This window comes from Phycodurus eques, chromosome 11, assembly GCF_024500275.1.
Source record: "Phycodurus eques isolate BA_2022a chromosome 11, UOR_Pequ_1.1, whole genome shotgun sequence".
Classification (NCBI taxonomy): Eukaryota; Metazoa; Chordata; class Actinopteri; order Syngnathiformes; family Syngnathidae; genus Phycodurus; species Phycodurus eques.
In genome coordinates, this window is record NC_084535.1 from 15,530,791 (window position 1) to 15,558,483 (window position 27,693).

A 27,693-nucleotide genomic window follows, 5' to 3' on the forward strand; every position below is an offset into this window, starting at 1 on the left:
GGGCACATACAAACAAACAACCATTCGCACTCACATTCACACCTACGGGCAACGGGGAGAACATGCAAACTCCACACAGGCAGGGCCGGGGATTGAACCCCGTCCTCAGAACTGTGAGGCAGACGCTCTAACCAGTCTCCACCGTGCCGCCTTCATTATAATCCCACAAGGGAAAATCAACTCTGCTCTATATTTTGTGTTGCCACGACACGGAGAACCAAATCAAATTCATGCAGGCATGGGACGAGCTATTCAGAGTGAAAGAGTTGCACAAACAGTGCTTTACCACTAAACTGAGGGCATGAAGACGGTGCCTTGCTCAAGGGCACCTAGACAGTAGCCAGCAAGCGAACTCGCATCTCTCTAATAACTACTTGACATCTTTACATTTTTGTCCTCAGCAGGATTTTAACTTGTGACTTTCCGGCTCTAAAACCCAGGTCGTAACAGATTAGCTACTGCCGTACTAACAAAATTGTAAAGTATTTTAAGTATTTTAAATGAAGATTGCTCCATAGTGTTGCCCTATTAAAGTGTTGCGGACTGACAAAGGCCTCAGCCACACAAAATTGTCGCTTTCAGCTCTTTTGTCAAAATAATGCTCAGAAATTCATTGTCAGATCCATTAACTCAGAGCTTGATAGTCCATGCAATTGTCCATGTGTTCCCTGCACTCATTCAACCTATTATCACTCTAACTTTATGGCGGGGTCAAGCCCACACTGGCTGTTCAATAAATCCTAAGTAGTCCTGGTTACTTCATTACCCCAAGCACGGACCTGAAGTAACCTCCATGTTTCGCTTCATCAAACTTTGTCAACCAGCACACTCTTGCAAATTACCAAATAAATGAGAATCTTGCTGGATACAAATGAGGAAAGATAGTATTTGCTGAATTTGTTGTCGAGTCTTCTTGGCCCTTAACTCCCCTAACAGGTCTGGCTAAAATAAGACGAACCACTAACCAGGCATTTTACGTGTTGGAACGTATGTGACGTGTTGCTGTTAAAAGTTCTAATGTCTCTGTGAGTGTACTAGTATAAGTAAGGATTCAATTTAGTGTCATTCAGTCTTAGTGCTATTGCCTTTCAATGCATTTTATTATTATTCTTTTCCTTTCGGCTTGTCCCGTTAGGGGTCGCCACGGCGTGTCATCCTTTTCCATGTAAGCCTATCTCCTGCATCCTCCTCTCTAACACCAACTGCCCTCATGTCTTCCCTCACGACATCCATCAACCTTCTCTTTGGTCTTCCTCTAGCTCGCTTGCCTGGCAGCTCCATCCGCATCATCCTTTTACCAATATACTCACTCACTCTCTCTCCTCTGGAAGTGTCCAAACCATCCAAGTCTGTTCTAACTTTGTCTCCAAAACATCTAACCTTGGCCATCCTTCTGATGAGCACATTTGTAATTTTATCCAACCTGGTCACTCCTAAAGAGAACCTCAACATCTTCATTTCCCCACCTCCAACTCTGCTTCCTGTTGGATGACGTTATTATGGAAGTTTTTTTCACATTTAACCACCATGGGTTTACTTTGAGTGCTTCACAAGTGCACCCTGCTATGTTGCAATGAAGCACGTGTTTTAAGGTCATCTGCTTCGTGTTTGATTTTACACCAGGGTGACTTGGAGTTGAGGGTGCTGGCACATCATTCATAAATGCAGTCAATATTAGAGTGTTAATGAACAAACAGCCAGATTTATTTTGACTGGGATCTGAGAATGTCTCGGAGATCTGGTGCTTGCAATATTACTGTGCCCGGCATGAGGGATAGCAAGTCCAAAGTTTACTGCCAAACACGCAGTTTGCAAAATCATCCATAATCATCATATCTGTCATTGATCTCATACTCTTGGAATGATATCGTCAATGCCTTCAGGTAGGTAGATAGACAACACTGAGAGTAAACATACTAATGAGCTGTAATGAATGCTAATCTTTTGGCTCAGAACAAAGCTGCCCTCGCTGCACTGAATGCAGTATTTAATTACTGGGCTCAAGCATAGCATTCTTGTTTAAGAAATTAAATGGGATATAGCAGTGAGAGATTGATTTTCTGGCTTTCATATTGTTTGTGTGTTTAACAGCGTTTTTACACCTGCCTTGTCTACTTGAATTGAACTAAGAGGGAAATAAAGGAGGTCTTTTTTTCATAGTGGAATTTCATATGTAGGTCACGTACAAAGGGATAATAGATTGGGATTTAAAAAGTTTGGTAAACATTTATAAAACATTTATACTTTATATTTTTGTCACTCAAGTGAAAATTGTATTTACTCACTACTATATGCATCCATCCATTTTCCATACCACTTATCTTCATTAGGGTTGCGGGCGAGCTGGAGCCTATCCCAGCTGACTCTGGGTGGGAGGCAGGGTACACCCTGAACTGGTTGCCAGCCAATCGCAGGGCATATAGAAAAAAACAACAATTTGCACTCACATTCACACTTACGGACAATTTAGAGTCTTCAATTACCCTACCATTCATGTTTTTGGGATGTTGGAGGAAACCGGAGTACCCAGAGAAAACCCACACAGGCACGGGGAGAACATGCAAAGTCCACACAGGCGAGGCCGGATTTGAACCCGGGTCCTCAGAACTGTGAGGCAGATCTGCTGACCATTCATCCACTGTGCCGCCCACTACTATATATATATATATATATATAGAGAGAGAGAGAGAGAGAGAGAGAGAGAGAGAGAGAGAGAGAGAGAGAGAGAGAGAGAGAGAGAGAGAGAGAGAGAGAGCACAGCGACAAAACACACATAGGAACTTTAAATGTCTACAATGTATTTTGTTTTACATATCCAGTATCATATCATAGTTGTATAAATAAATGATAAACTGTTCATTTCACTTTTGTCCGAAGAAACCAGCCTTAAAGAAAACGTTCAGTAAGTTCTGCTTCAAACCATCCTGCCATCAACCCGTAGTTATGCTCATTATCGCAGCATACACAGGAACTCCGCTAACCCAATTTTTGAAATTGGTCATGTGACATTCCACTTATAGCAGAACAAAGACAAACTTAAGAAAATTCCACACAAAAAACACCCAGACAAGGTAGCCAGTCAAATCATTCAAGCATTCCACGGTCTGTGCAAAAGCAGCCTTTCAGAAACAAACCCAATCCCCAGATCCAGACAAGAAGAAATAACAATCATTCATCCTCTTGAACTCTCACCTCACTGCACAGTCCTGTAAAGGTCTCATGTACATGCATCTCGAAACTGTCACAATGTGGCAAACAACTTCCACACATTGAACTTTTTGACCACAGACAAGGGGTTGATTACAGATACATTACGAAGCTAACCTGCAGCTAACGCTCGTACTATGGCTTAGCGGACTAAGAGGTGTGTCAAACAGCGGCTTTTGCCCACAAAGCGAGAGCATTCTTCACACCTGTATCATAGAATAAGTGCCCATGTAAAGAGCAGCGCTAATCTGTTTCAACGCTCGGTCACACTCAGTACACCAAAGGAACACAAATACTTCACAGCTTATTAAGTAATAATAATTGAATAATGCAGACTTCTGGTCCAAGTTGTTATTATTTGTTCGTTTACATCAACAAAACTAGACCCTGAACTCAGATGTTAATGCCTCAATTATGTTTTAGCTCAATCTGGCAGAACCACGGTGCTTTCATATCCAAATTTGATGTGTTTGGATTTCTCTAATGCAACAAAGACAGTTTAAGCAGAACTGATGACTGCAACAAAACACACACAGTGGGATGTGCCAGGAGGACTGAACGATATCAGGGGGATGACGTGTTTTCAAAATGCCTTATAGAGCTGCAACGTTTCCAAACACAGAGGAGGACAGGATTTTGTAAAAATCTGCTGAGTCTATTGAGGAATTGTTTTTTTCACTGACAGATTGGTTTTCAGTGAGTCATCTTGGTAGCATTTACTGTGGATGTTAGAAACGTGTGTCTGCTCATTCATGACTGTGCTGTCTTAAACTGGGCTTCGTTCTCGATCATTAACACATTATTCTTGTCAGCTTTACTTCTAAATTTAGCAAATCTCTGCAATGAGATCGCATACCCTCCTTCTCCAGAATATCACTGTCAGTCTACCATTTGTGTACAATTGTATTCGGGGAATATCATCAGGAATTAGATTGAAAATGGAAATTGACATTCATGTGCATTTAAGGTGGCGTCTGCAGGTATCTTGAGCACATACATTTTTAAAGGTCTTAAGGGATACCTTCAATTCTTCCGTGTGGTGGTAAGATCTAAATCAAATGGCACGCAGAGACGTTGTATGACATTCCCTTGTCATTTAGTAATGAGTAATGTAAGATTTTATGAGTGTTCAAGAACTTAAGACATGGTTGGCAAGAGGTTTATAGGAGGTTTCTATGGCATATTTGTGTCTGATTTAAAAGGTTATGACTTACTATGCTATATGAGAACTAATTATTTTTTAATAAGATAGGCAGAACCATAAAACATTTTCAAATGGCAGTATCAGTAGTGAGGATAAACAGTCAAAACTATCAGAAAACGTTACAAATATAGAACAGTAGTAGGAACAATTCAATGAGTTTACTCACTAAAAACATTTACATTTGACTCCAGTTATCTAAAGTAACTTAAGCAGGCTTTCCATTAAGTGGTACAATTCAGAATCAGAATCATCTTTATTTGCCAAGTATGTCCAAAAAACACACAAGGAATTTGTCTCCGGTAGTTGGAGCCGCTCGAGTAAGTCAACAGACAGTCAATTGACAGAGAACACTTTTGAGACATAAAGACATTGACAAAAAAAACAGTCACAAACATTCAGTTCAGTATGTCACGGTTCATTTGGATCAGGTGACCTGACTTGTATTTCCACCCCTGTCTGTGCAGTCCAGATGATAGCAGCATCAGAAGGAAATAGTGACAAGCACCAGTGAGACAGCAGGGAATTTGAATTTAACAAAGAAAATATGTAAGACACAGTAAAGTACAGTACCAGTAAATACAAAACACAACTCCTTCCATCTTTAAGCCACAGTACTTTTTAAATTTTAAAAAATGGTTTCATTTGCTTTGTAACTGGGATTGCAAATTTGTATTTAGAAAAATGTCTCTATATGTTTACTTATTTATACAATACATGATACATAAGGTGAATTAACTGAAAGTTTGAGGTCATCTCTACAAACATTTACAAACATGATAATGAGCATTAACCAACTAATAATTAAAAACATGTTTTCATTTTTCTTTTTGGCTAAATCGTTTTTTGCATATTAATGTACATTTCCATTCGATGCTACAGGTATATGTGGTGATGCTCACTCAAACAGAAAACACTCACTAAAGTTACATATGCACATGGGATCCTTTTTGTAGCGCTAGATTTTAGTAAATGAGTTGCCAAGTCATGCGGGAGGGCGGATGAGTGGTGCGTACCATTTTCAATTGTATGAAAACCGAGCGAACGTGCCAGTTAAAAGTTGGATGAGTAAGGAGCATCTCCAGTACATCAAAATCTGACTGGTGATTTAAGCTATCTATATCCTATGTTTGTGATTTCCAACTACTGTGCCACGGCGCATTGGCACGCCATGAGAAATATTCAGATGTGCCAAGGAAATTTCACTCATTCGATCATAAAATAATTAGGAATTTTGTGAGTGGTTTTCTTTCATTCCTGCAAGATTTGTGTTTAGCTAAAGAGACCCAGATTTTACACGAAGCGAATTTGTGAGTTAAATGAGACAAAATAATCATTCATTTGATTTGAAAATTAATCATTAATCTTTTTGTTTTTTACATTTGGTTTTAAGATGTAAAAGAAGTTTTGTCTTTGGTCCTTGTGAATCTTGTGAATCTTGTCATTTGTATGACTTGAAAGGCTAAACAGTCCTGTATGTTTGTAGTCATTATGTCTTTGTCTCTCTTGCAGCCAATCCCACAGGTACTGGACCAAAGAGTTTCCCAGACTCCTCTGAGGTCTTCCGCGAGTCCAGCAGTACTACAGGCATGGTGGTGGGCATCGTAGCAGCCGCGGCTCTGTGCATTCTCATCCTGCTCTACGCCATGTACAAGTACCGCAATCGAGACGAAGGGTCCTACCATGTGGATGAGAGTCGCAACTACATCAGCAACTCGGCTCAGTCAAACGGTTCTATTGTCAAAGAGAAAGCGGTCAACACCGCTAAGACTTGCAGCAAGAACAAGAAGAACAAGGATAAGGAGTACTATGTGTGATTGTCAAAGTGCTGGTCCTACTCAGACCAACTGAAACATTGTCGGAAAATATAAAATGAAGACAATATTGTGTACAGTATGAAAACAACATTGAAACTTATTCCGTCCTTGTTTTTCAAGAAGACCGTGCTCTGCAAAGTAATAAGAAGATATAATAAGGGAACAAGCATTCTTCAGACGTCTGAATAAAGAATGTGGGTGGACAAATGTCTCTGCCATCTAAGTGGATGTTAACTGAAAACAACCAAACAACATAATCCATCTGTGACTTGTTTACAAGAGCGGGATGATCTTACTCCTTTGTTTTGGACACGAGAGGAGCACAGATGCACTTTGCAAACAGGGGTTACGAACTTAATGGTTTCATTATAAATTGCCAGCGTTTGTGGTGTTTTGTTTTCAGAGAACATGGCGCCATGCATAAGTGTTGCAGACATTTGAATTGAATGAGAAAGAGGCAGGAAACTGACAGCAAATCCACAGAGAAAAAAAAATCTTGACAGACGTCCGCAGACTCGCCAAAGTGGTCTCAGTTGAGCATAACGGACTAAGAGCTGAATTGACTGAACTGCAGTGTCATTTACAAGACTTTTGTTTCCAGAAGAACAAAATGTCCTTTGTGCCAGTAAGAAATCTGGAGGCCTTTGTTTCTGCATCACGTGAAGTCGAAGGCGACAAGTTTCTCAGAAGGCTCGAATATGTGAGAGCCATGCACGCCGAATGATCCTATTCCACTACATATGTTTCTATACAGTACAACCACATCTAAATGTGCTTTTGAACTGTGATAATGTGGTGTTTTATAGCCTGTTGTATAGATGATGCAAAGTATAACTACTCCAAAACCATTTTTTGGAATAAAAATCAAAAGGACAAAAAAGAAAAGAAGACGTAAATGTTAAGTGTTGCTCGACATACAACATTTTATGAAGAAACCTGCATCATTTGTTTCCAACCCCCTTCCTGTTTTTACATGTTCCTTTATAGTTTTTATACAAATGCTAACCAGGCTAAAAGTAGCCCACCTTAAACTACACAAAGGAGTTCAAAGCAGGAGAGGAATGAGTACGACAACGTGCGCCTTCCTCCACCAAAATGACCCAACTGACTCAAGTGTGCTGCAAAAAAGAAGTTCATGATGGAGTGACGATGACGACGATGAAGAAAAATTTATTTGTTTTGTGTTTTGGCATAATGAAATAGTCCAATGTGTGCTTGATGCTGATGTAAAGATCTGAAGATTTCACAAGTCCATTTCAACAGTTCTGTGTTTGTTCTGTCATTCTGTCTGTCAGTTCTGCTTTCCAGAGACCAGTACTTGGAATGAGTATGAGGAAAATGACCATGAACTATAAATGATGATTATAACTTACTGTTGTCTCTTATTTATTCTTGAATCTTTGGTTTTCAATTATATGTTATTGCATTTTATTTTCAGTGGGTTCTTTGTCAATATAAAGTTTGAAAAAGTAAAGAGATCCATTAAAAAAAAAAACTGTATATTAATGGTATCTAACATTTTCCTGTCAATCAATACAATCACTGGCCACAATAATGCATTCCAAGATCAGACCTGCAGCAAAAATTCTGCCTTGACAAAGATTAGAATGCTCAGTTTTGATTGACAGTCAGAGGTATTCATTTAACGGTACATTTATTACTGTGTTTGTAGTTTGCAGTCGTGTAGAACTGTATTACTCTTAGTGATCAGATAAGTAAGACCTCAGATCTCTGATTCAACTTTTTTTTTTTTTTTTTTTTACTTCTGATAGGATTGTGCAGGTGTATGCAATAAATTAGATGGTGAGTGCATACTACTTCACACGATAGGCTTTTTTTTTTATGAATAAAAAACTTCCCCGATCAGATAAAGTGCCGCTCCACTTGTCTGACTAAATTAACACTCAGCTCCGAGCACGCGCTAAACATTAAGTCGAACCGATATTCTCTCAACATTAGAGAGGAAAGGCTATCCTGATGTCTAATGATACTATGACAGGAGATGAGATTCATGACTTGAAACTGCTGCATCACCTGACACATTCAGTTTATCGCTTTAAATGTGTATTGATGAGGTGCCTTGAAGTTTTGTACTAAACGCACCTTCTGACAGATTGGCAAACTCCAACACCTGCATATGGTGACAAACTCTATGTACAGTACATGCACACACCATTGAATGACACTAACTACACAAAGGAGCTAATAAAACTGAATCGCAACTCAACCTACAACACTGGAAGCAGTAAAGGGAAAGTATAACCCAATTGTGCTACAAAATAGAAGTAAAATAATTCCGAAGAAATAATCACTGAAAATTTCATGGGAGTAAATCACTAAAAGGTCCAATTCATTTAAATTAAGCAGAGCCTTTGTTCATAAATGCCAATGTCAACACTAATAGACAGTGGAGACTGTAACAGATACTAATCTTGAATCCGAGTTTAATAAGCATGCATAATGTAGAGCCCCATCCGCCTTTCAATACAAACATTTGAGAGTTGTTTGTATTGAGAGACTAATAACTAATAACTGACTAATAACTGAAGCATTATTTATTTAAAAAATAGCTCTTGTTTTAACACACATCTGTTTACTTTACTCACAAAAAGATTGTAGTTGCTATATTGCTTACCCTTGCGCCCTCCCCTCCCACTTTTCCATCCTTTCGTTCACGTTTTTAGAGAACATGCTCATATCCACCCACATATTTTACTGACAAAACTTATTATCCTTAACGTCAAGTTAGCAAAACAAGTTTATTTACCCTCTCCAATTCCCAGCTGGCTCACACACACACACACACATAATTAAAACAGAACATAGTTTGAGTTATTTTTATTATGATGCTGAATCAGTGCCATGTGGTTCCACACGCAATGTCTAAAATGACCGAAGTGGAACTAAAGAAGATTTCATAATTCATCTAAGAGGCGTATGGATATAGAAACCATGAAGAAAACCTCTTTAACCTTTGCAGGCCACTGACACACACAATTAGTACAAGTCACATTGCAATCATGTACTGTAACCCTCATTTGATCCCACATTAATTCAAGTGTTGTTGATCATGTTTATTATAGGGTTCCACCTTGTTTCCACTAGCTGGAACTTTCCATTTTGCAATCAAATATATTTTATTGAGTTCTTGCTTGCTCTTGGACCATTATCTGTACTTTGGTGCACCTTACACCAACATTTCTACCACAAATTTGAAATCCTGGGTATTTTATGGTAACTGACATTCTCCTGGGGCTACGTTATCAACTACTTTGTGCTACTGCAGTGGCTATAAACTTACTGTTATTACCAACACCCAAAAGGTTTTGTTTGTTTGTGAGCATTTCCATATGTAATGTAGGAATAACTTTCTACTTCTGTATTATTATCAATGCATTCCAATTGAGATTGTTTCACATAATCGTTCAATTACATTTTCCGGGCCTTGAGGCTTGTCACAACATTGCTCTACAGTAATTCTACAAGGCAAAGTCTGTTTTGAAAAAAGTTTATTTTTGTGCTATCCATCAGAGATCCTCATTGATATCATTTTGCATGTTGTTTTACTTGATTTTCTCTCAGCGGGTTGATTCCTCGCTTGAGTTCTTTTCCAGTATCCGACGTCTAACTCAACAGTATAGTTGCTCCCCTCCTGGGGAACACATAACACCAGGAATAATGAAATAACAATAGGAGTCTCACAGATTTCTTTCAGCGGGCATCCTCTGTGCCAATAGATGAGCACTCTTGGGGCAGAGAGGTATTTTAAGCAAAATGCTTATCCTCTCCCGTCGTCCTTCCTCTTGTGCATCGTTGTCACTGTCTTTTGCATTCATTTTATGCAATTTCCCCTCCCTCTCTTAGGCCTCCATCTCAGCTGGATAGAGCAGACGTCCTTTTCATTCGACACACCAGTGTAATTCGCTCTCTCTATAATCATCCATTTTCCAATTTTCATGCCCTCTCCCAGAACTTGAGACATGCATTGTGGATACTATTTCACAGCAGTACACCGGAGCACACTGGTTTCCATTTCATTTGTTCAGTATTTGTTTAAAAATCCCATTGTAGTCTGCCGCAAAACAGTATCGCTTAGTAGGAGCTTCTCTAGCTGACCACGTTCAAGAAGGTATAATTACACATGGATTTGAATATGCTATTTTATGAATCAATATTAAGGTTCTGAATTAAATAAAAATCGAATTGAGATTCATGCACCCTTTGCTGCTCTCTCTTTACAAGTGCCAACAGGACACTTAAAAGTAAGATCTCCTTCATCACACAGTGGAAGTTGTAAATTCGAACGCCATCCATTCTGGGAAATTGGTTGTAATTGTAAATCTATTTAAATGTCACCATCATAAAACTTTCACTCTAAAGGCAATGTTAAAAGGAACATTTTAAGATGCATAATAACTGTTACAAAAGTATAACGAGACCTTAACCATTGTATAATAAAACTAAAATGAAAGTAAAACTACTCACCCTTTGAAGACACCTGAAAGACACGTAATAGAGACAAAGATGAGGGTTTTATTATGCTTTTGGTTACAACATATACTTGATAAAAATCAATTTGATGTTTCATTCATTGTATTAATCATATGATACTGAGCAGAAAGACACTAATGTCATTCAATGCAAGTTCACATTCCAAAACATGTTGATTAATGGAACCCAGAATTATAATAAGGGTCCCAGCCCTAAAAATCTGGTTTATTTTATGATAAACTCCATTCAAGTTATTTTATAAGAATTTACTGGTCTAAATGTTTTAACGTAACTTTATATTTAACTTTGCGCCTCAGGTTATTCAATACCTGCGTTTTCTGTTTTTATAAATAAGAGGTGATGAGCAGCGTTGTATGATTGCATGAGTAAACCATTTAAAGCACCATTTCTTCAGTTTTGTTGTTCTGTAAACCTCAGCTAGACAAATCAGGAATTAAGTGGAGTTTTATGTTAATTTTATGACGGCTGCACAATTTATGTGCGTGATAATTTGCATGATTGACTCCTCTCTGACTGGACTTTGTGAGGCCACACAGGGAGGCAGACAGTCCATGAGGCTTGTGGCGACTGAAGTTGAGCCTTAGCATCAACCACAGTGATGACAGAAAACGTCAAATAAACACATTTTGTCTGCTTCCAGCAATGAGAGGAATATTCATATTTTTGACACGTTGCATTATAAAGGGGACCAAGATAGCCATTTGAATCACACCTTGTATCAGTATTAAATTCCAAAGGGAAGGTTTAGTGTTGGGCGCTCCAGGCCACCCTTTGGAGGGGGCGGAGTCAATGTGGCAAGGGCACCAAACACATTTAGGGTGCATCGGTGCCATTTATCATGTTTGACAAGTGCACCTCTCAGTCCCATTTGGCTTTATTACAGGTACATTTCTCCCCCACATAATGATGTTTTCCTTCTCTCTTGTCTTCAGAGGCCATAAAAACCTGCAATGGAAAAATCAAGGTGATTTATTTATTTATTTTTACTTTGTAAATCATTGGGGAATATAAAAAAAGAATCAAATATTAGAACAAACCACTTACAGTATGTTAGCCCATGTATCGCCACTGAATTTCTCCAATACAATCTTTTGTAGTACAGTAGAATCCCTCAAGTCAAACACTGTCTGTTGCGATTGCTGGTTGACGTATAACTTTTATTTATTTCAAAATGACTTCGCTTTTCCCCTTGGCGTTGGCGTGTGTGCGCAGTTACTCTGTACTGTGTCAGTGACAAACTATATTTGTTCTACACAAAGCCGTACATAGGAAAGTCTGGACAGCGACATGCGCGGGCGCCATATTGTTACCAGCTTGTCACTGTCCAGACTGTCCTGTATACGGCTGTGGCCTCTGCTGCACCTAAATACCCGGCTGAAAGTCACTGGCACAAGGTATGACGCAGGAGACTCCACCCACCAATGCTCACCAAGGAGACTAGAAACAAAGCAGAACAGCGTATGTTGCCATTTGGATAAAACGTAATTTATTTAAGAAATACATTTGTGGAAGCAGCGAGGCCTGCGTTGCTTTTGTTTTAGCGTGATTTGACGCTTAACGTTATAAATCAAGTTATTTTGTCTCGCAGAGGGCACTAGGTCACTTTTTATATGTATAAAACCTGGGAAAAGCGACGACAAACCTGTTATCAATCTCATAATCTAAAGGTTGCTACATTTTAGTTTAAAGTTTACCTTACAGCATCTTTAATAATGTGGAACAACCTCCCTCAGTAAATTTCCTTTAATTTGTCTCACTTGGGAAAATAAGTATCAAACCTGAGATTAAGATCAGTGAGTGATGCTGGCAAGGTGAACGAGTGGTTAGCACACCTGCCTCACAGTTTTGAGGTTGTTGGTTCGAATCCTGTGTATTATCCTGTGTAGAGCTCTCCCTGTGCTTGTGTGGAGTTTCTCTGGGTAGTTTCCTCCAACAATTCCAAAAACACTTTTCTAAGGTTAATTGAAGATTAAAATTTCTGTCGGTGAAGTTGAGTGTGAATGGTGTTTTTTTTCTATCGCTACTCTAAGAGTGTAATCTCCCTCATGCTCAAAGTCAGTTAGGATAGGCTCCGAGCTCACCCGTGACCCTAATGAAGGTAAGTGGTCCAGAAAAAGGATGGCTGGATAGGTGTGATGTACAAAAAGCCCTTTCTCTCATGTAAGACACCAGTCCTCCAGTCCTCACATGAAAAAGATACAAGAATTGTATTGTGATGCTGGATGTGATGTGTTTGAATGCATTTTGATTACTGCATGACTGCTGAATTGTCTGCTAACTAATATTAGCCCTCCAGGAAGGCTCTAATTATCACAACACTTCCAGTCCTTGTGCATGTGAGTGTCATGGAGCTGATCATCATCCTTGTTTTGATGAAGATGATATGATGCTTGATAGTGTTGTACCAGGGGGTGAAATCCTCATTTTTTGATGGGATTCATTTTCTGCTCCTGGGATTCATCAAGATCCATGAATCAATATTTAATATCCCGGGATCAATTAATGTTTGGTTTTCAGTGAGCATTCAAGCAATAAAGCACCACAGTGAACGTTGAAGGGACTCTTCTGTGGTTGTGTTTGACTGATCTGCTAACATTACTATTAATAATGCTGATATTTGTCAAGAATAATAAAAGACAAGCATGTCAAATATATTTGGCCCCTAACTGCTAACGGTCCTCCACCAGTACAGTATTGACTTTTATTTTATTTTTTTTACCCTTCTGGGCCACTATATTTTTGTACATGTGGAAGCTAATCGGCGTGTTTAACAAATCACATTTTTTTTTTTTTTGGTATTGCACTTCACTCTGTATATTTACATACACACATAAAGCAAATGTCCATTTGAAATTGAAAAATGACTGCAGTTCGGACCTCAGAGACCTCAAAGCTTATTGTCACTACTCGGGACAAGGACTGAATGGGTAGGGGCACCCGTTCCAAGTGGAAAATAAGTAAGTCAGTCTACCATATACTGTACTGTATATTCTTTTTTCCTTTAGGCACAACAAAATTGTGTTCACTGGTTGACTGCCTCCCTTTCCACCTTCCACGCTCCATCACCTTTATCGAGGCAAGAAGACATTACAAGCAAACCTACTAACTAAAAGAAATATCTAGATGAAAGAAAAAAAACTATTTTCAAGTCAGGACTAAGCAGCTAGACTGTTAACTTGGTTTTCCGAGACACACAAGCCTCATCCACACAGGAAGTACATGGCCTGTCAATCACATGATATTGTTGAGTGAATTAGTGTCTACACCACAACGATTGATAAAAACGCAGAATTTGGAGGCTCCTGAGGTTGTGATCAAGAATGGCAGCAATAACCATGGGAGATAAGACTTAATAGACCATATACTAATAGAGATCCAAAAAAGCTCCATCAATGTGTTGTTCAATGTTGTCTGATTTTTATCTATTGAATTCAGCTTGCCAAAAAGACTACTGACAAAAAATGAACTATAGCTCAGGTTCATTTACATTCTTATGAATGTTGATTAATACACAATGGCTTTTTTTTCATAAATATTTTGAAATTGAAATGAATAAATAAAGCACCTGATTGTAACAGAGTTAAAGGCGCTGTGAACAAATCAAGTGTCACTGGGCAATATAAGAAGGCAGGTAAATCGTATTACTGTTACATGTACGTTTTATTATAAGCAACAATGTCAAATAGTGTTTTCTCTGAGTTCTTTATAAATGATTCATGGCTGCCATTCTGTCCATGTCTTCAAAATAAGCTGAGCACCGACAGGTTGACACCATTCAACACAGACATTTTAATCCTTTTTATGTGATAGCAGTCACCTTTGCCTCATTTAAACTCACTGAAAATGTCATTATGAGCAACTGAGATCTAATACAAGAGGTGTAACGAAAGTTTTGCCTTTACAAAGTAAATCCAATTAGAATCACCCTTCAGTGTAGTGTAAACTACAACCGCAATAACAACCATATTGTTAAACGTATACCTATTTGATGGTGTTTAGAAAACTTTTGACAGCTTTTGTAGTGGCTCTAATTAGAATGTGAAGGCGTACCTAATGTTTTGCCCAGTGCACAGGAAATGTGCACAGGCAAATGCGTTTATAACATCGCTTGAACCAACCTCACACTCACCTTTGGATGCGCAGCCATTAATGAAGCACTTGACCTATTGTAGGTAACAATGCTGGAGCAACTCATTATGTTGGTCCTTTGGGGCCCATACAGCTGTGTGTGTGTGTGTGTGTGTGTGTGTGCATATGTGTGCATGTAGGTGTTGCGGTGTAATTTAAAAGGAAGCCAACTGCAGCTCATAAAATAAATAAATAAAAAATAAAATAAAAAAGGAGATGCAGTAGCAAAACAAAGTGTAGGCTCAGCGTTTTTCCGATGCTTTTTGGCCAAATAAAAACAGAGAGGGATGTCAACAATGCTGACAAGTGTTTGTCTGGCAGATGCACAAGGGAAAGTAATGCAGTCAACATAGCAGTTGTCGCTCTTGAAATATAAAGACATTCTCGGGGGATCCAGGACTGCTGTGTTTAGAAAGAGGACTCACTTTCTTTTTCATTTTCAAAATAGTTTTTCAGCTGCTTAACAATTAAAAAGAAGAATATCACCCAGCAGCAGCAGGGTTTTTCAGCAGCAGTTTCTGCAATCAATAGTATGCACTCTATCAAGAATGATGCAGTACATATTGGGAAGCCGAGGAAATTGGCACAATGCAAAACATATGTACATTAAGGATGATGTAAGAAGAGACCATACAATTTTGATTCTGGGGCAGGGAGAGCACCTCAATTGTAACAAAAAAAAAGAACATAAGGCCTCTACTACAGAGCAATACTGCGGGTTCTTTCTCCACCCCTTCAAACATTTTCATGTAAATTGGTAGAGTTGTTTTTGCTAAAGCCTGCTAAAAATATAACAATCAAACCACTGTCCATCACTTTTGTGATTTCTTACTCGGTGGATCATTGCACATTGACAGCCAAACATGGCTGAAAACTAGGTACTGTAAATTGATAAGCAGGATACATGAATTGATTTTATGTCACAAAGGACGAGAGGAACGCAAAGTATTTCGAAATGATATTAGGCAAGAAACACAATACATATACATATTGTACAAATGAATGAGGAAAAAGAGCGACGCAACACCAGTTTATTCACAGTCCGTCTGACTGAGCCGTTCACAGTTTAATCATACTGCAGTAATGGAAACAAAGAGATAGCAGCAGTTTGGTGATGCATAAAGCAGGTCATGCAAATGAGTTGTGATGGAGAGGAATTATACGTACAAATCAACTATGAGTTTCCCCAGCAGAGACAGACATAGAACTGATAAATTATTTCCCGTTTCGTTATCATCTTTTGCAAAGCAGCACATTCAACATCCTGCGATGACTCAGCAGTCACAATTCGTCATTCCTTTCGGAGTTCAATGGAATTGTTTTAATCTGGAAAGGAAATTCAAATAAACAGAATTGAAACATTTTAGATCAATGTACTCAAAGGCAGTACTGCAAAGGCCAGAAAGAGGGAAACAAACGAAAACGGGAAACGATTTTTACAGCAAACTCATAACTTACAAAGAAATACAAACTTCACGATTATAATTAATACCACAATTCACTTATAAGTAGATAAAGCTGAACCTCAAAGATCATTATGCTCTGATCACTAATTATCACTGAACATGGGTGGACTGGCACTAAAAAGCTTTCTAACCCAGACAAGCCCTCAACTGACACCTGACTTAGTGAGCCCACTTTTTCCTAAATTTCACAAAGCGCCAGCTGCTCATGCACTGGGAGAACAAAACTACAAGTTTTTGTTTGAATTGCTGTTGGATTTTTCTGTAGTTGCTGTTGAGCACACCCACTGCAACAACTGCTAAAATTGATACTTTGTGGAGGGGATATTTTATGGGCCAAATTACAGTATGTGTTAAAAATCTGGATTAAGGTCCAGATCCAGGGAATGAACATTTGCAATAATTTTTGACATTGCCCTCAAGTCCTCAGTGCACAATGCATGAATGTTATGACAAAATTTGTGGATCTTTAGGAAACGATTAATCGGCGAAGGTGTCCAATTTGGTGCTGCTCTAGATGAGAATTGTCTGTCCTTGGCAGAGGTCTGCACTCGACTGAGTATCATCCCATTCACTCTTCTCTGTCATCGGGTAACCAAATAGAATCAAATGTGTGTGAAAATATATACAAGAAGTTATCATTTGTGGCATTGAGAGGAAACATCTGCAATCAATCAAGAAATAAAGTCTATGTAGCCAGTTGGATGTGACCTGTGACATCACTGCTGAAAGACATGAGGCTGATGGAGGCTCCTGGATTACCGGTAGTTAGGTTGCACTGACTAATTAAGCAGAATGTTAACACATTGTAATTATCATCTTTTCAGTTTTCCTATGTAATTTTTTTGGGGAAAAAACGGGGGGTGAAGAAATAAAAGTTCATGTGTGTTAGTTTTAAAGTTTGAATACACGTTGAATACATGTTGTCCAACAAAGGAAGTGCATGTACAACCAGATCCACAGAAATTAATCTGAGAAATAAAACAGGCACAAAATGTTTAAATGGGTTCATGGACTTCGTATGAAACTTCAACGTACAGTTGTAGACAACATGAGAAGAATCCTGCCTCTCTGAGCACTGGGGAGCACATGCTAAGTCAATTTCAGCAATAAAATATGTATTTTTCATGTGGTTTAATTTAGTGAAGCCGACAGGAGTGTGTGTATCGCTGTGATGGTGGCAAGGAGCTGACACCTTAAGTAATATTTTGTGTCTGGGCTCTCATCAAATAATCAGGGTTCCACCCTTTCAGTCCAACTCTTTCTAGCAGAATTTTGATCTTTTCTTTTGCACAAGGTAAAGTACCAGCAACATTTTAAATAGATAACCTCTTCTGGGCCGGCACCGTGTCGACTGGTTAGCACATCCGCCTCACAGTTCTGGGGACCGGGATTCAAATCCCAGCCCCGCCTGTGTGGAGTTTGCATGTTCTCCCCGTGCCTGGGTGGGTTTTCTCCGGGCACTCCGGTTTCCACCCACATCCCAAAAACATGCATGGTAGGTTGATTGGAGACTCTAAATTGTACCTAAGTGTGATTGTGAGTGCGAATGGTTGTTTGTTTCGTGTGCCCTGCGATTGGCTGGTGACCGGTTCAGGGTGTACCCTGCCTCCTGCCCGAAGATAGCTGGGATAGGCTCTAGCACACCCTCAACCCTAGTGAGGATAAGCGGTAAAGGAAATGGATGGATGGATGGATGGATGAACCTCTTATGGGTAAAAAACATAAACGTTGTGGAGAAGATAAATATTTGGTCTACTAAGCACGTCCTGGTTGATAATGCTGAAATTATAAGTTGTATGTTTTTTGGGGGGAAAGAGGAGCGACAGTATGTGAGTGATGAACGTCACCATAGAATATATTTTGTTAAATAACAGACTGTCAGAAGACAAAAAGCCAGCCATACAGCTATTGATGCAAATGAGCAAGTCGCGGTTGAAATAAGAGAACTACTTGAGTCACCAGCTCTCATGTGAGGCCAAAACTAATAATTAGGTTTAACATTTTAACAGTGCATTGCTGTGGTTTGTGCTCCTTCTGTGACACTCACATAAAGCAAAGCAAAGCAAATGTATTTATATTGTGCATTTCATACACAAGGTAACTCGATGTGCTTTATATGATTAAAAGCATTTAAAAACAAAGAACAAAAAACAGCTTATAAAATTTTAAACAAAAAGGAAAATAAAAGTACAATTAAATAGGCTGAACAGGAGGGGTCCAAGAACTGACCCTTGAGGGACCCCATAGGTCATTGCCATTCGATGAGACTGAACACTTCCAATGGTTACAAAATAGCTCCTTTCCTCCAGGTTGGACCTGAACCATTTAAGGACTGTTACATTTTGTCCTACCCACGTTTCCATCATGTTCAGCAGGATATTATGATCGACTGTATCAAAAGCAGCACTGAGATCCAACAAGACCAGAATTGACACCTTTTCCAAGTCAGTATTCAACCTTATATCATTTAAATCATGAAAGACCAAATTTGTCTTGTAGTCTGATCGACGCATAACGTGTTGTCTGTCTCAGACGTGTTGTCTGTCCCACACGGCCGATGTTTTTTTTTTAATAACTTTATTGGTGGTCAGATATTTACAGTACTATGTCAAAAGATATGCGAGAAGGCTAAAAATAAACTAGCCTTTGGATTCAAATATACTGTACACGATGGCGACGCAAAGTAGATGTCTTGCGGAGCCGATCAATGACGTTATTGATCGGATCGCCGAATTATGACATTAAAGCCGATCAGCCGATCATCATAAAATGCTAATTATCGCCCGATACTGATCAAGCCGATCAGATCAGTGTAGAGTCAATTAAAAACAACTTTCTCAACAATCTTGGCTATGAATGGGAGATTTGAGATGGGTCTATAGCTTGCTCACATGGAAGCATCCAGCGTTCTATTTATTAGAAGCGGCTTGATGGCAGCTACTTTAAGAGCTTTAGGAAACTCGCCTGACTGAAGTGAAAACTTGATTATTTGCTGCAAATCAGCTAGCACAGACTTCGCAATAGCTTTAAAAAAGTCAGATGGTATTGAGTCAAGACAGCTTGTTGATGGTTTCAGCTGCTGAACCGTTTTTTGGTCAACTGTATCAAATTCTGACATGCTAATAGAGTTTTTCCTGGGTGGCTTCAGATCTAGTATCGTTTTATCATTTTGCTGATTTGTGCTGATATTTAACCTGTTGGATTGTATTTTTTTCACTAAAATAAGCAAATTCACTGCATGTATCTGCTGTTACGATTCGGGGGGGAGTATTGTTGAGGTTCTTACTGATGATTTCAGAAAGATGTTGCTGTCTAGCCCTGACTAACATTACAAAGACTTTGTAGAGGTAATAGGCAATTTGGAGTTCAGTTTTTCTCCACTTACGTTCTGCTTTCCTTCACTTTGATTTAGAGGTGTTCTCCATCATTCTGCTCCTCCACGGTGTTCTAGGTAGCCTCAAGATTGTTTTAGTTTTAATAGGAGCGACAGCGTTCATGACATTTAAGATTTTCCAGGTGAAATTACACATTATATTTATAGTACTAACATTGCTATACTGCTGTTGTGTTTAATACCAAAGGGATAAATATAGTTTTCTGAATCGGCATCTGAGACAGCATCATTGCTGAACTAAATGACCTGGTTATGACATTGTGGCATTGCCGCATGTCAAGTGACTATTCAGATACCTCTGATGTCATCATTGTACTGCAAAGGAACCTTTTTGGGGCATATACAGCAATGTATCAAAGTATAGTCCTCAGTTGTTTTCTGTTAGGCACTTTGGCACAACAACTGCATCTGTCCAAAATCAGGGAAGCCAATTGCATTAAGCAGTTTAAATCAAACCATAAAATGTCTCTTCAGACTCACTCTTCATAGATTGCGTTACAAACTAAGTGCTGACTGTTTCACAACATTTACTTGCAAACAAAGAGGAGGACTTGCAATTTGTATCCATTTACTGATGAGGCTATTCAGTAAATAAATTGTCTCTGTTAAAAAATATATATGATGACTGTCAGAGCCAAAATCAATTGAAATATTAAACACAGTGCTTGAAATCCTAATGTTAACTGACATAACTTTTGATTTATCAGTTGCTATTGGTTATGGAACACTGCCGACACAGCAAGCAGTTTGTTTTTTAGTGATCAATAAAGCACATTTTATGTGATCACACCATTCATCTCTATTGTTTAACCATGTTTGTATCTTAGGTGATATATTCCTTTTGGATGGATTGAATGAACAGATTGAGTTCAACATCTGTCAGCCAGCTCAAGCTCAATATTGTATGTTACCTGGAAATATCGAATAGGTTTTGCTTTCTGAACATTCTGATGTGTGTTCACTGACCCATCATGCACATGTCATTGTTTTCATCCTTAAAAAACACTACTATTATGAGCAAATCTACTCATAAATCACTGGAAGACAGAGGTGGCCTTAAAGATCATATTCAGCTTTGGGGTTAGGTATACACTCGTTGGTAATTTCTCACGATGCAGTGCGAGGGCTTTGAGCAGGGGAGGTTTGCGCCCACTCAAATGGTCCACGCTACAGGGGGCACATGTTTACTGACAGCCGCGCAGAGGGCACCGAACAATCAACTGCTACAGCACACTCCTTTAGGGGGCATGCTGTTACATTAATGCATGGTGCTGTATCTCATTATTCATAGCTGTTTGACTGCAGGGGGCGGGGCTTGGAGAAGGTGGGGATGCTGCTGAGATGGAGCCACTACAGTTGCAAATACATACTGGGCCGTCTTTAGCATTCCAGGTGGTGGAAAGTCAAAAAGTCCATCGAGGAACTCTGGAGTTTTGTGTCATGAAAAATGTGAGTCATTCACATGGCACCAACATCCTACTACTGATGACTACATAATAGCTATACAAAAGCCTAATGTGCTTTTTCTCCCTAATTGCCTTCCATTTGGCGGGACATTGGCTGGACATGAAAGTGGTCATTCGAGACAGCACTTAAAACGCAAAATTTATCATGACTCCAAGTATATAAATCAATAAATACACTACATAGTGCTGAAGGCCTTTGAGACATTGAAGGGCATTCATTGGAAAAGCTGAGCAGGTCAATCGTTTGTTTTCAGCTGCCCTAAACTGCAACTATTCCTTTATAAGCATTACATTTTCAGGGGGTGGCACGGTGTACAACTGGTTAGAGCGTCAGCCTCACAGTTCTGAGGACCCGGGTTCAATCCCCGGCCCCGCCTGTGTGGAGTTTGCATGTTCTCCCCGTGCCTGCGTGGGTTTTCTCCGGGCACTCCGGTTTCCTCCCACATCCCAAAAACATGCATTAATTGGAGACTCTAAATTGCCCGTAGGTGTGAATGTGAGTGCAGATGGTTGTTTGTTTCTATGTGCCCTGCGATTGGCTGGCAAACAGTTCCTGCCTGCTGACAGCTGGGATAGGCTCCAGCACGCCCGCGACCCTAGTGAGGAGAAGCGGCTCAGAAAATGGATGGATGGATGGACATTTTCAGGGATGTGTTATTGCTTTTTATTCCTACTAAAAGAACTACTCATCATGTCTAGACAATCATGTCTAGACAATGTCTGATTATTTTAGTATGCAACAAACTTTAGAGAAACACAATACGTTAACATCAGTGGTCAACTAAAATTAAAGACAAGTAGGCACTCCAGGGTCACCATGACAATGAGTGGTAAATGGACTGCACTTATATAGCGCTTTATCTACACTATCATAGTGCCCAAAGTGCTTTACAAAGCCTCACATTCACACACCAATGGGCGGCTGGTGCCATGCAAGGTACTGCCAGGCCCACTGGGAGCAAATTAGGGTTCAGTGTCTTGCCCAAGGACACTTTGACATGCTGACAGTCAGAGCTGAGATTTGAATCAGCTACCCTCCGGTCACTGGACGACCCGCTCTACCTACTGAGCCGCAGCCGGACCATCATATGTATTCCTCTATGAAGGAAAAAAAAAGTTAAGGCTAGTAACTATCTTAATCTATGTCATATATGTGGTGTTCAAGTAAAGTCTATGGGCTCTTTTTTCATGACCGGCATAAATCTGGCATGGCGGGTGGCATAATTTTGCCTGGAGGTGAGTTAGACCGGGTTTTGGTAGATGAAAGCATGCTGGTGTATTTAAGAGGGAGGTCTGCGCAGCTGTGAGAGTGAACACTGCTGATTTTAATCACGTCCAATCAAAGCGGCTCCTCCTATTCCCTGAAAATGTGGCGCATGGTCTAAATCATGCATGGAGACATCTCCGTGCGGAAGAGGACCGTGATCTCAGCAATGACTGGGGAACTATCACTGCTCTTGCCTGTGTGGCAGCAGACAATGTGAGCGAGGTACCCTTATTAAATTCAGAATGAGCTGTTGATAACTGCTGGTGACTTAAATATGTCCGCAGAGCAGGCATGAGTTTAGGCCGGCTTTCTGCAACCTACAGTAGTTGTCACTCTGCAGGGCACATCTCAAAGGACACCACCTAGCTGCACCGGAAGGCCCACCTTGGAGCAGGCTGGTCTGCAAGTGTTTGCCAATTTGGCAGACCAGTCTGCGCCAAGCTTGGGCCTTCCGGCGCAGCGAGCTTTGCGCTGGCACTAGTGCCCCGCTGTGAAAATAGAGCCCGAGATGTGATAGATAGCACTTGTTCAGTACATTGTGACGTATGCTATCAAGACTGTGAAGACTTCTGAAGTATGTTTCTCATGTTCACTTTTATTTTCTGACAACCATTTCCTCGTATTTGGAATTGTCCCATAGTGTCATGCAAGCTTAATGACTCTGTGAACAACTACTGTACCTGCACTCATACTGAATGGTGATGCCAGTAGCCTACTGTGTGCACCTAAGACGAGCCTTAAGCAGTATGTGCAAACACGGAGGAGAATTTCACTCCATTGTTGTGGGATTTAAAATATTTATAACTCTTGACACTGGGAGTGAAATGCATGGAAACGTTGGAACACCCGCAGTACCTCACAAGGTGGTAGAAAAGAATATAATTCTCAAAATCCTTCTCAGCCATATGTCAGACAATGAATTGTAAAAATACTGTATGTAAACTAAACCTGAGACTCAGTCAGATAAAACGTTTGCTTATTTTTTTGTTCACCAGAAATCTGAATGGTTAAGTTGATTTGTGTTGCACATGCCCCTTAAAAAAAACTCCCTTTTTAACATTCTTACTAAGAGACGCACTAACAGCAGCAAAATACTGCATATGCACTGGTGACACTCGACCAAAGTATTACGACACCACTGGAGTCTTCCCGCTTTGAATGCGAGTCATCTTACGTCGCATACTTTCTTGTGTATATTCTTTTTCTGCTCTTCTCACATTTTTCTTCTCCTAGCAACCCGCTGAGGGTCGTCCATCTTTGGAAGTACTGCAAAAATGTCACAAAAAGCTAATGAAATAGACAAATGTGCACAGTTGAAATTAAATTAGTGTATGACTTTTAGGGTTTTCACTTTTACAAGTTCTACTCTAATAAGTAGACTTACAGTCTAGTGTTTAAATTACATTTTCTGGAAGTGGAAGCACTACACTGTAATTAATCTAATCTACAGATCTGGGCGGCCACATTAAAAGCAAATCATGAGTATCAACTTCATGATTCTTGTAAAAATCTGTACCAAAACTTTTAATTGTCATGTTTTACTGAATAGTAACGTTGTAATATTGCAAGCATCTTTTTGTTACCACACCCCATTATACAGTTACTTGAACAATAGTTTAACTATTATCCTTAATTTCTTAGTTCAAACTTGTTCCATCAATTTGTTTGGCATAATATGATGAGGCAATTAAACGTTTATATGGTTTTATTTATATGGTATAGTCATAATGGCCCTCTGAGGGAAAAATCATAACAACAATGTGGCCTGCGACAAAAATGAGTTTGAAACCCCTGGGCTATAGCGTCAAGGGATTTCAAACAGGTTTAATAGTCTCAGAACTCAGTAGAACACTGTTAGAAAACGAGACTTTAATAAAGAAACAAGAACAGCCTTCTGAAATAATAACCATGTCCAAGTGAAAATTTTAACATGTTAATTCACTGACCTGTCACAGCCTTTGTCTATGATCATTTTACTAAGTGCGTCCTCGTAAAAAGCCTTCTTGATGGTGTCAAGTCATATTGTAGGTTAATGGTGATTGGAACATAATGCACCTTGTGAAGCATTCAAACACAAATGTAGACCTCTCAATTCTTTTGTGAATTGAGTTAAAGGAGTTTTTCTTTCTGCTTCAAGGTTAAAACTAACAATTTTTTTATTTATCATATGCTCAGTTAATACAAATTTAAACAAGTAAGAGGAAAATTTGGGGAAAAAATTAACTTATTGAAAAAGACTTTCAAAGACAAGGCTAAAATGTTCACTTTACTAGAAAATTACATTGAAATGTTAAGTGTTATGCTTAGTAATAAGAGATCTTGAACTAAGCCATAATCTTAATTTAAATCAACCCTTTATCCTACTAGGCCTTGAACGCAAAGGCTTCCTCCGAGAACATGCGGACATGAGTATTAACCCATCTCAACGACTGATGATTTTCATGACATCATCTCTCTTGGACTGTTTCACGCAATTATCATATTTTACACTCACTTTCAAGCACCATCAAAGATACATTAGCAAAGATTTGACGATAAATAATGGACGCAGACATGATTGAGGACGTACGTTACAGTGACAAGTTTGTGAGGCTCCTGATTGGCTTCAACGGAGATGACGCTAGCGGCAGTAAAACTTTTTTACATTGGACTTGATTGGTTGTGACAGGCAGTCTGCTAGTAAGCGTGGCTCTATTTTTATCGAAATGGCGCTTGTCGGCTTTTGCGGTTGAACTCCTCGTCTTTTTTAGTCCTCTGAAACATTAAATGCATTTTAGTCCTTAACATGCATACTGCTCTGTCATGACGCCAAAGCACATATTTACCATAAGAATTGAATGTGTTTGTTTAGCGTACATGGCTTGCCCTGTGTGCATGCGGCTGATTGTCTTAAATATGCAGTGCTAATGGTAGAGTGTCACCCCCAAGAGAAATTGCGATGCAAGGTATAACAAAAAGCTGCAAGCAGTCTCTTCACACGTGTTAATATCTGTGATCAGGCAGATCATCAATACGCTACTGCTTTTGTTCTCCAAATGTCACACAACCTTGACGGTGTCATGAAACCTTTCCTACCTTGTAGGAATTTCAAACAGATTTTCAAGTTATTGATGCAAGGATTAGCTTCATAGTGTTATTTCTGGATGAGAACAGATGAATAAAATACAAGTAAATAGGCAAGCAATGTAATGTTTAACGTTTGTACAGGAGTCACTAAGCTGGAACAAAAAAAAAAAAAAAAAAAGGATCACTAACATTTTTTTAATTCTGTGATAAGATAAACAATATAGAGTTTCTTTATGTAACTGTTAATCTATGCCGTTTGAAGCAGCAGTTCACTGCAGGGTTTGACTCATGAGTGTATATGGTAGAATTCAGTTTTCGATAACACATCATTTGGATTTTCACACTGTGAAAAATAGTCACTTAAATCTGCTTGAGTATTCCACCTGAGGAAGGACCACATGAACTATGATTTTAAAAAGTCCTGAGAAAGATATAGAGCATGTTTGTTACAAATATGCTTGTATTATTGTATTGTATGTCGCAACTTCAGCCTATTCATAACTAGATTCTTTTCCATCAAGATAAGGCTCACTATGTCTGTGATGCGCCACAAAATTTGGTTAAAGCACAAAATTTGCAGACAAAATAATTTTACCAAAATGTGACCATTTACTGTAACAGTTGTAACATACTTTTTGTACAAAATGTTACAACATTTAATCGATCTATTATTAACACTAATTATCCATGTCTTTAAATATCCATTACTTTTTCACACAGGCCCAGGTAACTTCAAATAGCATTTTTTTCCTTAATAAATGAAATTAGCATGTTAAAACAGCATTTGAAGTTCCATGGGTTATATTTGTCTGAACATTAAAGTGGGGAAACTATGCGAAGATATAAGAATTTGAGAAGAGGGGCCAATACTTCTTCACGGCACTGTACACCACAGACCACTAGGGGTCCACGGACCGTTGGTTAAGAAACACTGAGTTCGAGCATGTGAAAAGGGAAATAAAACAAAAAAACATAAATTAAAAGAGAACAAAAATGTATTTTTATTTATTTATTTTTAAATGTCAGGGTCCGTCTTGGGCCATTTTACTTAGGGGTCAATAAATGTATTCTGAGTGTACCTTATTACCTAAGCTAAATGAGTCCATAAAAGCTAATCAAGAAATATCCAGGGATGTTGCCAGAGCAGCAGTTCTATCAGAACTGGCCATCATTCCTCATTATTAAACAGCAGTCCTGAAAGAAAAGCTGTATTTACAGGAAGCGACGCAAGCTGCTTGTCAATCTATGTAACTCATAAGCGGTGGGACACACTGTCTGCAATGGATGTCTCATTCCTTACTCGATATACAACACATTGTTTCAAGCATATTCATTCTAAGATCATACTTATTTATCTGACTGTTTTTTGCTGCTGATAAAGCACAAGAAAAAAATAGGGTAAAAATCAGGTTCGGCGGTGATAAGGTAGATGGAGTTGTCCTCCCTGAGAGTATAGCCTCTACTCAAGACCATTGGTTAGGATAGGATCAATTGCAATCCTGTTTGCCCTCGGCCTTCTTGCTCCACTCCAACATGAGCTTAGTGTTTCATAGAAGACAAGTGCCTTTCGAGGATAAGCCTCTGGGTAGTGCAGAGGAATGTTTTGTAAAGTGGGTGGATGCATTTGCAGCCAAACATTAGTTCAAGTGAGACTTCCTAACTAGCCAGCAATGGTTCATGAACGGTATGTTTGTAATTTTAATAACGTGTAAAAAGAAAATCCATATCGGCCTACTCAAAGAAAAAAAATAACATTTTGTTACACAATCCATTAAAGGATAATATCTTATAACAAACAGTAAGTCAACTTTTTAATTGAGATGATCATTAAATAACTGGTCAGAGGTTGTCAGGACTCAGACACATAAGGAGTTGGTCAATAAACAGAAAAGAATGCATCATATCGCCGTTTACTGAGAAAGACTCACGTGACTCTACACTTGACAAGCTTTTCACACGCCGAGAATGAGAAATATGCTCATCTCACTTTTTTTGAAGAGTTACATCAATCACTCTTACATTGAGAAGAACTCCATTACTCTTTTTTTTTTTTTTTGCAATCTGTAGTTGTAGCTTTCATCGGTTTCCCACTTTTTTGTTCAAATGTAAATATTCCCTTATACTTTTACACTCTAGAATAATTTTGTCCAATTTTAGGTGCAATGAAAT

General features: G+C 39.1%; 1 protein-coding gene across 26 annotated transcripts in view; it reads left to right on the forward strand.

Moving 5' to 3' along the window:
• Positions 1–7,576, forward strand: part of LOC133409403 (neurexin-1a-like) — a 247,800-nt gene extending 240,224 nt beyond the window's left edge. For all 26 annotated transcript variants that reach the window (XM_061689309.1, XM_061689310.1, XM_061689319.1 and 23 more), the window contains one exon: positions 5,921–7,576. In XM_061689309.1, coding sequence (XP_061545293.1) covers positions 5,921–6,225 — 305 coding nt within the window. In that variant the 3' untranslated portion in view covers positions 6,226–7,576. The remainder of the gene's footprint in view (positions 1–5,920) is intronic.
• The last annotated feature ends 20,117 nt before the right edge of the window (positions 7,577–27,693 follow it).